Source organism: Rhopalosiphum padi, chromosome 1 (assembly GCF_020882245.1).
Source record: "Rhopalosiphum padi isolate XX-2018 chromosome 1, ASM2088224v1, whole genome shotgun sequence".
In the NCBI taxonomy this organism is placed as follows: domain Eukaryota; kingdom Metazoa; phylum Arthropoda; class Insecta; order Hemiptera; family Aphididae; genus Rhopalosiphum; species Rhopalosiphum padi.
Window position 1 is genome coordinate 71,006,743 of NC_083597.1, and position 12,098 is coordinate 71,018,840.

Below are 12,098 nucleotides of genomic sequence, written 5' to 3' on the forward strand. Positions count from 1 at the left end.
ACTTGCGCGCATACCACACACTTCAATGTATGAGATGTGTGTGTGTGTGTGTGTGTGTGTGTGCGAACGCGCGCGTTTATATACCTACATGTATAGGTACGCTTTAACCGCAGGGTAACAAATCATCGCGTCCAATTCCATTTCGGACACGCACTGTTCGTAGAGGAGTCGGCCAATTCGTTTTGTTACAAAATCATTGCGTTTAATGGCTGCAGGTTGAAAAAAAAATCACGATAACATTTTTTTCACACCTAACCTTTTAAAATAACTCAATCGTCATTTTAACAATATTGTGTTATTGTGCCTCGGTTATTATATTATAAAAAAAAATCGGTACGTAACACATTTTTTTAATATATTTGGTACGATTAATTTAAGCTGATATTAATTTATAGTTATCATACACACGTAAATTATACAAATTAACTACAATTGAATGTGTACAATTAATATTTGATTATTATCGTCTGAAATAATTCTATATAAAACGATCAGTTTTATTTTTTTTAATCAAATTTTAAAGTAATTAATACTTTATATTTCATATGCATATAAATGGATATCTATAATTCAAATATTCAAATTATTTACATAAAAAAAAAAAAATAAAAAATCGAATACTAAAATTGATAATTAATAATAATAATAGTCATTTACCAGAACCAGTGAACCAAGGCGTTAATCCGTCCCATTCGGTGGGCTGACAACGGAGAATCAGTGCGAAAATCCACAAGCAAAATGAAATCAATTCCATTATAACGCATCGTCCAATTTGATTACATCGTCGATCAAAAGCACTAATGATCCGGCGAGGAAGTTCAATCTCGATTCGAAAAGTATGTGTGTATATTTTATTTTTATTTTCAACGAAGTCTTTAACTATATAGGTGTTATTATGATAAATATTATAACATCAAACCGGGCACAATATGAACAACTGCTTGCTTGGCGACAGAAAAATAAACAGTACGACGTAAGACACGCGCCGCTAAAATCGCGGATCTGGTATGCGACGAGCGATAATGCACCGAGACACGAGCTGACGCTAGCCCGTGGACGCGAAGACTGGTTATCTATGTGTCGGCACCAGGTAGTGTGTGTCGGTGGTGTACAGACGCGCGTGTATGTGTGTGTATGCGTAAGCATACCTGTATCGGGGGATACTTTCAAAAAAACCGAACGAGCGCACTTGACGACCCTTTGGATTCTTATTTAATGTGCCGTTTGGCCACAGGCCATATACACATTTCGATAAACCGTTACTTACATACTTTGTAAAAATTAATTATCGTGACGATTGTCATCACCGATGGCTGTAAAGAATTTAACGTGATTTAAAGTTCCTTGGAACATGTCTATCTAACTATATAAAATAATTTTATCAAGAAACAGAACATTACATTATAGGTAGCCTATAATTACAATTATTATAATAATATCTGAATGTTTAAAACTATTAAAACCAAAATTTTGTTTTAATTTGATAGATTATTTTTAAATCAACTGAAAAAATCTTATAGTTATTTTAATAATCTATTACACTAGTTAAGTTAACAAATCAAAATTAATAACAATTTTTGACTTGACTTAAGCTTTTTAACTAGTTAATACACACCATTTGGAAATTATAATTCATTCTTTTACAACACTCAAACGAATATAAAATATAATGATAATGTATTAATATGAAAGCTATAGTAATAATATTATAATATTCGTTCTTTGAGAAAACTACATGTTTTTATCTATATTAGGGTATTATTGCTACAACATTTAGATGTTGCAATTCAATACGACACGTACGACCTTTGACATAATATTATACAAACATAAATATTGAAATATTATCGTTGCAGCGTGTGCCAACATATATAGGTACAACCTATATGTTATATACACATTAATATCTAATACTTTATAGAATTTGAACTAATTGGTACATGTAATATAATTTTTAAACATATTATACGTACTTTCGTTGGACGTGTTGGTACGCCAAAAGTTTTGTGTGTATTGTTATAAAATAATTTTTATAGAATCCTGGGTTATTTATACGTGTTTAGCAATACTCAAATATGGCATAAGAATCAGCAAAGTAAGACGAAGCGAAAAACCATAATTTAAAAAGCATGAATACCGCGAAACAATATTAAACATAAATAATGGCAGATTGAAACGTTGTAGACAAGAGTTAAAACAGTTATAAAAAAATTATTTATTAGGCGGGAATTCGTATTTAATCGTATCGAGAAATCATTATATTTACACCCACGCTGTATGATAATACATTGATACGTATGCGCTTTACAATCCTACTGGTATTACATTAACACGAACACGACAGGTATAACTGTCAAAATATTTTATTGATATTCAACACCAGGAGTTGTGTTTACCACGTATTATTATTATGATTTATTCGTGTACCGCCATCGCTTTTATATAGATATATTCATGATTAATCACTACAACGCGTTTAGTTAGCAGAGATCTAAACAGTCGTTGATCGTGTCCAAAAACCAAATTATACGATAACGTGACTATCCAGCACAAGTGTCTAGAAGAGAAATGATAACTGCAATAATCGGAAGTATCAAATATGTGCCGCAAAGGAGCGTTGACTCGCAAATCACCCATGAAAACCGTTCACATTTTGCAATGATAAATTAAGCACCTCAAGAACTCGTATATTATTATTATACTACTGCAATAATGATATATTATATGGAACGCGTATTCTAGCAACAAAAAAAAAAACCCGCGTTACACATGTTCCGTTTGTCGATTCGGCTTTCGGGAATAAAAAAAATGCACATCATATAGTCGTCACTAATTAAAACCCGATTTACAATAATATTCGATGCTTGCTGCAGGTAACCCCGGGATGAATAATCGAGAAAGCACTGCGCGATACGTACGTCTACCCATAGGTACATATTTTCTTTCTTTTTCAATACCGAAACGCTTATCGACAGCACTTCTCTGACAAGCTGTTTCTCCAAATACGGAATGCACCGAGCTAGAGTCTCTGTGTACTGAAGGGCACAATGCATTTAAAAATAAATCTTTAGACATTCGATTGTACGTAACGCTCGTTATTATATATCATCCGTGCATTGCGTTTCAGTAGCATTTTTACGTTTTGGAAACAAAATAATATAAAGAAAAAAATGTTGCACGAGGTACGCATTTCAATCCCGGAAAGTAAAAACCCGTTTGAATAATACGCATATTTCTCTGTGTGAGGAACAAAAAGAAAGTAAATATAGTTTAGGTACCTTATGTCAAAAACAAATAGGCTCAACGAAATTCTCGATCAAATATGACAATTATTTTCATTTACAATATTTTATACACTTTATACCGTTAATACACAAAAGTCATATAATATTATATTATATAAGTTACACTTACACGTGAAATCATTTATACTTTTCCGGTTATTATTTATTGTATAATAAATTGATAAAATTATTATAAAATATGGAAATTTAATATAGCTAGTAAAATTAAATTTTTTCTCCATATTTACATTGGCTGTGTGAATTCGACTAAATTGATAATATTAGTCCCTATTGAACTGAAAGTACAACTTTAGTCGGATTATAGTTGGAAATATACTATATACCTATTATAATGCATAAAACTAAGTAAAATTTAGTAAATTATACAACCTAACAATTACTGTTAAGTACCCATTAAATGACTATGTAAAGATATGTGTATTTAATTTTGATTTCAGGTATTATAATATTATTTAGTTTTAATTTAAAATGGATAAAATAAAAATTATTGAGGTATTTGTCAAAATTTTTTTAGGTGCTTAAATTATATATATACTAATAATAAATTGTGTGAGGTTGTCTTCTGCCTTGACAACCAAATTACGAAAAAATTATTGAAATGACAAACAAATTAATCATTGATTTCTTAGATTCGCAATTATTTTAGGCAGTGATTTCTGAAATGTCAATAGTAAGTTAGGTATTATATTGATTTCAGATAAATATAGATTTAGACAACTAATTGATTTACGACTACGACAACTGACAAGATCGCAGAGATTGAGATAGATATGATAAACTATCTTGTAAGCGATTCCCATGCGGCTCGCCGAGTAGGTAGCACTGTGTTCGCATCGCCTACAACTATTATTCCATACCGATGAATTTTCAATTGCGCATAAAACGTAATATATAAAAACGACACGGTATTTTTCCATACATACCTATCTACCTACCTAGTATAAATAAAAATAATAAAATCTTGCACGCATTCGCATTTAAAACTACACTCCGAGACCAGCTGCAACATATTCGCGTAGTTTAAAACTCCTAAACACATCATAACTAAACTTACAGCTATTTATGTTAAGTATAATATTACTTTGTCGTTTATCATACTATTATTATTCATATATTGGATCCGCCACGACGGTGAGCATTATCAATTGGGCAATAATAATGATAAATATAGACTTACTACGGTTATTTAAACGTCGTGATGACCTACGGCTAAGACACCTCAAATGTGCAATCGATACGTTTTCATGAAAAAATAGTGTCACGAAAGAATGTGGCAGATATTATTATGGCTGTAGTAAGCGGATACCACACGCCGTCTTGTCGTATAATATATTTATAATGTATAATATTATTTTAATATGTGTATGTATATAACTATTAACTATATACTATTATACACATTATTCTTTAAAACAGGGTTTACTTCCGCACATCGCGCATACACATGGTCGGGCGTATGCCTATTTACAACCACAGATTCGCCTGGGGATTTCAATCGAGCTCGATATTATGGTCTTATTATACAACGACACTATTCTGCAGGGAGGTAATAGCAGAAGAAAAATTATATATACCTGCACAGCTGCGGCAAAACTGTTTCCAGTATTTTGGAATTATTCCAATAATACTGTTCAATGTTCATGAATATTATCGATAAATCATTTGTTTTATCAACTTATTCTTGTCGAGTTCCAATAACGGTTCTATAGAATATCATTTATTTTATGAGTGCCTATACATTGTCTATAATATGGATATAATAATATTATACTACAGTCATGCAAGCGTAACATCTATTTGTGCGAACCGCGAAATAAGTGTCTTGAAGTGTTGTACGAATAGTGAAAAAATGTGCACGTGTGTTTGCAACATACAATTTTATAATTTTATATTTACCTAACTCGTATGTTATTGCCATGTTAAAAGCGTACACTGATAAGATTTACATGATTCACCTCAATATTGTTAATGGAAACCATCATATCTATACCCATGCAACGCCTTACATGGAAGTATTGAAATGGATTCGTATACAGTTTATGTAGATCAGAAGCATATAAAAGGTATCATGATAAGTATAATATGACAAGCACTTATATATTCCACGCAGAAAACTGTTTTATGGAAATATACGATAAGATATCAACCACGAAAAATACCAACTCTCAACAGCAGCCTTTCCTACTTATATCGACTAAACGTTGTTGATGTTTAAAGTTTTTAGACGTGTATGATAACATGTGGTAACATAAAAAAATATAATTTACTTAAACAAGTAATCAACAGTGTATAATTAACGACAGTGGTGGGAAAACAGACGATGTAAATGACAATACTTGGGCGTATTATAATCAAGTTCCATGGACCTAATAATTTACTCCAAATTTGTAATTGTAGCGACTAGCGAACAACAATGCTTAATCCAGTCCAAAAACACGTAAGGATAAAACAATTTCCTCCCAATTATTGTATAGACATATATACTGCACTGTACTTATTTAATATCGTTAGTAATAAAATATGACGTATATTAAAATAGCAATATGAAAATCCAATATCAATACTAGCTGTTTTATCGGACTCAATTAGATGTATTATTGGACGAAATTTTATAGTCTCAAATATAATTACAAACCTGGGGCTGAACTGTATAACTCTCAAAAATTGTATTTTATTTGTCAACCGCGATAATATCATAATATTATATATATACGTAACTAGATAATAAATTATAAATATATTTGAACGACAGCTATCGTGTATAGTATTATTATAAAGGTACATACAAATTACAAAGTAGACAAAAACGTTGAAAAAATACATCGATATAATATGTTGCGCGAGACGACTCGACGAAACCGTAACGCCCGTTTCGTATCATATGCATAGACATGTAATATTGAAGACAAAGTGTCATCCAGGACCTTGGAGAAGAAATTCCTGTCGAAGTCCTGACTTCTCTCCAATCAGGTCCCGTACGCGATGGCATGTCCGTTTTGTCACGATAAACGCGTACCGCGTATACGTATATATAACACGCACAAGTACACACGCACACCTACACACACGCACGCATAGAGAAACATACACACAAATACACAGTACGGAGCTACGTCGTCGTTCTAAGAAACCATTGCAACTGCACCATATTCGGCAACCAGTCTCTTTTAATTCCATCGTATACGTATACTCTGTTTTCGTACCGTTTTCATTTAGACCTGTTTGCAATTTTTTTTCACGATTTTTTTCTTACACTTAACTCCCCTTCCGCCGACACTCTGTGTCCGTGTGCGTACACGACGGCGGTATACCAGATGACGAACACAACATAACGGGGTTACTGACGACGAGAACAACGACAACGACGATACCAGCCGCGGTGTGTATAGGTACCTACTATCTACTACCTATATATATAACATGAAATGTATGTGGTATATCCTATATCTACCTACCTATTAATACCTATATAAAATACATATACCAATGACAGTGGCGCTGACAAACAGCATTGACCAAGGATATCAACCATATTTTCACTATTTCTCATCACGTGCAACCGTTATCGCCCCATTCCTATACGACTATACATACTACAGTATGATGTTTACTATTACTTTAATATGCTATTATGACATAAAAATAAATAATATTTCGTTCAGAAGTGGGATGAGGCGTATTTTTTCAAATGGGACCCACATTATACATGATAATACATGCTAAACAGTAACCCAGCTACAGGTGCTGTAGTTTATATCACTAAAACATAACTTAACGTTAGTAACACTGTTCTATGTCAATCATTCGTAAATATATAATATATTATACAATTATTAAATAAGTATATAAGTAGTATAACTATTTACACAAAAATCACGAAAAAAGATTACTGTAGGTAATTATTGCAAATTGCATTAGATTTTTTTTAACGCTTAGTTAATTATGTTTTTTATATATACGTAATATTAAAAGAGCTATGTAAATATGTAATGGGATTTATAATGTTTTCTTAATAAGTCTAATGATGGAAATATTACAAGTATAGCATTAATTCCATATTTCACTTTATAACAACATACTATAACCGTACACAAGAATATAGAAAGACTTTAATATCATAATATTATGATTGCGTGGTTACTGCTAATATAGTACCGATAAGTATGAAATTAAAGCACGTATTTTAGAATATGAAATTTTTGTCAAAAAATTAACGCACCCAACAATTTTGTCACACACTTTGAAGAATCTACTGTCTATTATGTAAGTAAAACACGTAAAATATACATAATATCATATTATTATATGTAAGTACATATGGTGGACGGTGGTGTAGCATTAGTCACAAGAACGACTGGTATCTGTGTCTCGTGAGTGTTTTTTTTTTCGGAACAGACACGACGAAAAGCAGTCCATCGGCGAAAAGCAGTTTATTATTCTTTGTATGTATCATGTACCGGCCATGTAGACGAGAGACAGCAATCTTTGTCACGCCTTCGTCACACACGAATTCTGAGAGTATCTATCAACGCTGTTATTGTTTGGATTGCAATACATAAATTACACTCAATTGTGTCAGATATATTTAAATAATGAACCGGTTTTACGCTGGCCTTCTAAGTAAATCACAACAATTTGTTGGGTTTTTTTTTTATTACACTAAAAATTTCTCAATTACCTAAAATACATCGTATAAAGTGTTATAAATTATCCCGTACATATAAACAAGGTTTTATAAAAGGATTTATACATCTATTCGACGTTAGTTGTAAGATAATGTAATACACATTTTTGTAATTAGTTAATGTGTATATAAATAATTTGGAAATACTGATGTTCGAACAATTTAAATAAACATATAAAGAAATTAAAATGACCCAGCTGAACATAGTTTTCCGATTCGATTTAAATACAGCTACTCAATTTTTTGACAATTATCAAATCGCCAACTGATAAGTCAAAGATACATCATAATAGAAAGCTTAGCGAAAAAATATAAAACAATTGCATAAAAACAAATGAGCATATACATATTATACTATTTAAAAATAATAACAATAATAATAATAAAATATACACATTACTGCCTTGAAATAAATCAAATTAATAAAATAAGACGAAATAAGACGAAACATATAATATATATATGCCGATGTTATTGGTGCGAATCTAAACTTATAACAAACTACACCACCTTAACCAAAAATCGAGGCTGTTGAGCGTTATAAAAACCAGACTAACTATATATTTAAGTTGCGTCGAACACGGGTATGAACTGGGAAAAATTCCCCAAAACTATTTTTGGGTGGGTTAGGTGGGCGGGTGGGAGACAATAAAAAATAGTTTGTTATGCAGTATCTTGTATGTATATAGTTAGAAATAAATAAAGTACTATTCGAACGTAATTAACTAACCATTTTTTTAGTAGGTGGGTCTAACACCAGCATTTTTTCCCCATAATATGAAATATATTATATATATATTAAATTAATATAACAAATATATAATAGATCGGCACCTCCGGATGTTTTATAGAAAAACACGGTTTTTAGCTCAAACCACACTGTCTTATCATTATAAATAAAAATATATTAGGTGTCGTTGAAGGACTGAGCATCAAAAAAAATTATTGGATATTATATTATTATTAGTTATACTAATTGTATACGTAGCCCATCTAGCATATACATAGTATATTGGTAGCGCTATCTAGTGTCATAACTAAAAATGTAAATATGCATGCAATTACCTTTACACTCGTGAGCATTTAATGCGGTTGCTCTGCTCCACGGCGCATCATTATAGAACGGCAAACACTCATTGCAGTCCGGTCCCGCCGTGTTGTGTTCGCACCGACACACTCTTCTGGACGTGCCATTGATAGAAGTACTTTTAACACATTCACTAGCGTGTCCATTACACTTACATCTGTTATAAAAAAAAAAAAAAAAGATAAATAATTATATAAAAAAAATAATTTTACATATTATGATTTGAAAATTAAAAAATTGTTTGCCAATACTATGAACCATTAAAACAAAAATTTAAATCATCCACTCATTAATAATTTGGAAAATTAAATGGCATGATTTTCTTAAAAATAAACTGAAATTAACGTAATTTACTGGTTTTTTATTTAAAAATTAAAAATATCTAATGAAAGTATTTTAAACTTCAAAAAACGAATAATTAAAAATGAGTTAATCAATAGTTTTGGTATTTACTAATGAGGTGATAATTTAAATTTATTTATACAATTATTATTATTCACCTGGCTCCAACAGCAAAATCCGCAATAGCATAAAAATATGACTTCAGTACTTGAGGGTCGCCAAATACTTCGTCACCAAATGTATTTAAACGGTCTAACGTGATAAGGACATCTGTTGCGGTTACCCAATCCTAAAATACAAATTCAATAAATCAAAATATTTGCAATTTCCACATATATTTTAATATAAGTTTGTAAACTTTTTATTTTAATACTAGATTAACTTTTACCATTAAAACATAACATGTACTATGTGCTACAATTGAACATGGTTTAGATAGAAAATATATTTTTAAATTTTACTAGTATACCCGTCTCGGCTCCGCCCAAGAAACTTATATAACTTATTTAACTTATTAATTAAATAACTAATTCCATACTAACATTTTAGTATAAGCGAAACATTATATTATACCAAAGAACTCGTCTCTTCGAGTGGTTTTTACTTACTAAACCTATGATAGTAAAATTGTTGAAATAACATTGTACAGAAAGTATTTTACTTTTCAGAACAATTATTTATATCTACTCCCCGATAAAACACACACAAAAGAAAAAAGGTCAGGTTACAGGTAGCTGGAAACCCGCGAGCCGCATAATAATACACATAGGTATACGATTTATAGGTTTATTTTAATTAATAATAACTAATTATTTATTAACTTTATCGGGCTAAATTTATGCCTAAAACCTTCTGTGATGTACTCTTTAATTTAAAAAAAACTGCAAGACGATTGAATAAGTAGTTATTACGCTATAGTAACGCTATCATTTTATATATTAGTATAGATAGCAATATAATAGTAATTAATTATAATAATATACTATTAGGAATGAAATATATTAAGGAGTTTGATATAGGCAATTTTAGCAAAACATTTAAAAAGTATAACCTTAACTGAGCACATTTAGTTGCCTGCTTTTAATATAAAATCAGTTTCTTATACATTAATAATATGTTGTTTAAAGAATTTTGAATCACAGCGATTTTATTAAATAATTATGATAATACTGATTTTATAAATTTAAAACAACTAATTTCTGATTTATAACAATATGTTAAACACATATTATTATTATACAATATTTTTTATTAATGTTTCAACTTTTATCAAAATATTGAAACAAATACAATTTTAAGTAAGTTTATATTATTGAACAATTTTTAAAACAAATACATACAAGGCTTTCCCGAATATTTAATTTTATAATACGTACATTTAATGAAATTGCACGATGTATAACTAACATCTATAAACAATTTTATTTTCTTATACTGTTTGTCATAATTTATAAGTAATTAAATATTTTAATATTTAGAAACGACATAATATAATTGACCATACCCAAAATTCCGATTTTGAATCGTAAAATTTAGCCGATGGTCTACCTTCTAGTGTGGAAAATGGCACACTTCCTCCCGTCAATGGTGAAATATCTGAAAACTCGGAAGTACAAAACGCTCTGGTCTCTTGTTCGCCAAGACGGATGTAATTCAAATCTGGCAATCCGTAGGTGTCTCTACAACTCCCACTAAAAGCAAACAAAATAATCGATTTATACAACGTAGAATTACTAACGTATACATAATTTAAACAGTCAACACAAATGAATTGTAGTGTAAAATTATAATTTAAAAAAAAAAACCATTTATTATGCGTTCTGGCTGAAAAATGAACACAATATCTTATGTTGCTTAAGGTCAAAAACTCAACACCAATAATAATAATAATAATAATAACAAAAATCATATATTATTAAAAACATGTATATATATATAAATATTATATATATAAATTGTGATAAATTAAAATTGTATGTTTTTTTAGACCCTAACGTATTGCCCATTATTTAACAAAAAATAGTTAATTTTTTTAGAAAATCAAGTTTAGTAATTTAACAATTAATTTTATTCATACCTACCCATTTAAGTTAATGTGTTAATCCACTCACCTATAAAACTGATACGGTATCCACTGTCCATCTTCTGTACTTTTTTTATAAATCGCGAAACTCTCAGGCCTCGGTGAATAAAAGAGAAGTCGGATGTACGTGATATCAAATGCCTTACCTAATTAAAAAAAAAATTAAACATTTTATTAAAATAATTTCTCTGCAAGTTGTCTGTTTAAATATATAACGATTAATGTTGTGTAACTGCTAAATTTGTTATTGGACTAAAACTACTGTACCGTCAGATGTTTGATATGATTTTATATAAGAAGTATAGGTACCAATATTTTAAAATGTGTATAAATAATTTTGGTATACACATCCAATAACTAATAATTTAACAAACCTAACGTCATAATAAAGGTTTATAACGATGGCAGTAGGCAGTATTTAATTGGTTAATTTCAGTTAGTTTTTTTTAGTACCTACCGCAAAACGTTACTTATGTTTAATAGCTAAATGCTTCAAATTATTTTTAGTTTTGAATGTTTTGATATTAAGATTTAAACTCTAATCGGAGTGAATATGTATTTATCGGGAAAAAATAGTTTTTCGAAAGTATGTACTTT

At 30.1% G+C, this 12,098-nt stretch overlaps 1 protein-coding gene across 2 annotated transcripts in view; it reads right to left on the bottom strand.

Moving 5' to 3' along the window:
• The window catches only part of LOC132925581 (laminin subunit gamma-1), a 55,781-nt gene that overhangs the window by 28,641 nt on the left and 15,042 nt on the right, over positions 1 to 12,098 (bottom strand). The window contains exons 3-6 of one of the 2 annotated variants that reach the window (XM_060989994.1): positions 11,530 to 11,647; positions 10,923 to 11,109; positions 9,577 to 9,707; positions 9,055 to 9,233 (exon numbers count right to left, since the gene is read on the bottom strand). In XM_060989994.1, coding sequence (XP_060845977.1) covers positions 9,055 to 9,233; positions 9,577 to 9,707; positions 10,923 to 11,109; positions 11,530 to 11,647 — 615 coding nt within the window. Of the gene's footprint in view, positions 1 to 657; positions 1,067 to 9,054; positions 9,234 to 9,576; positions 9,708 to 10,922; positions 11,110 to 11,529; positions 11,648 to 12,098 lie in introns of those variants that run through there. The other variant, XM_060990048.1, reaches the window with a different exon arrangement.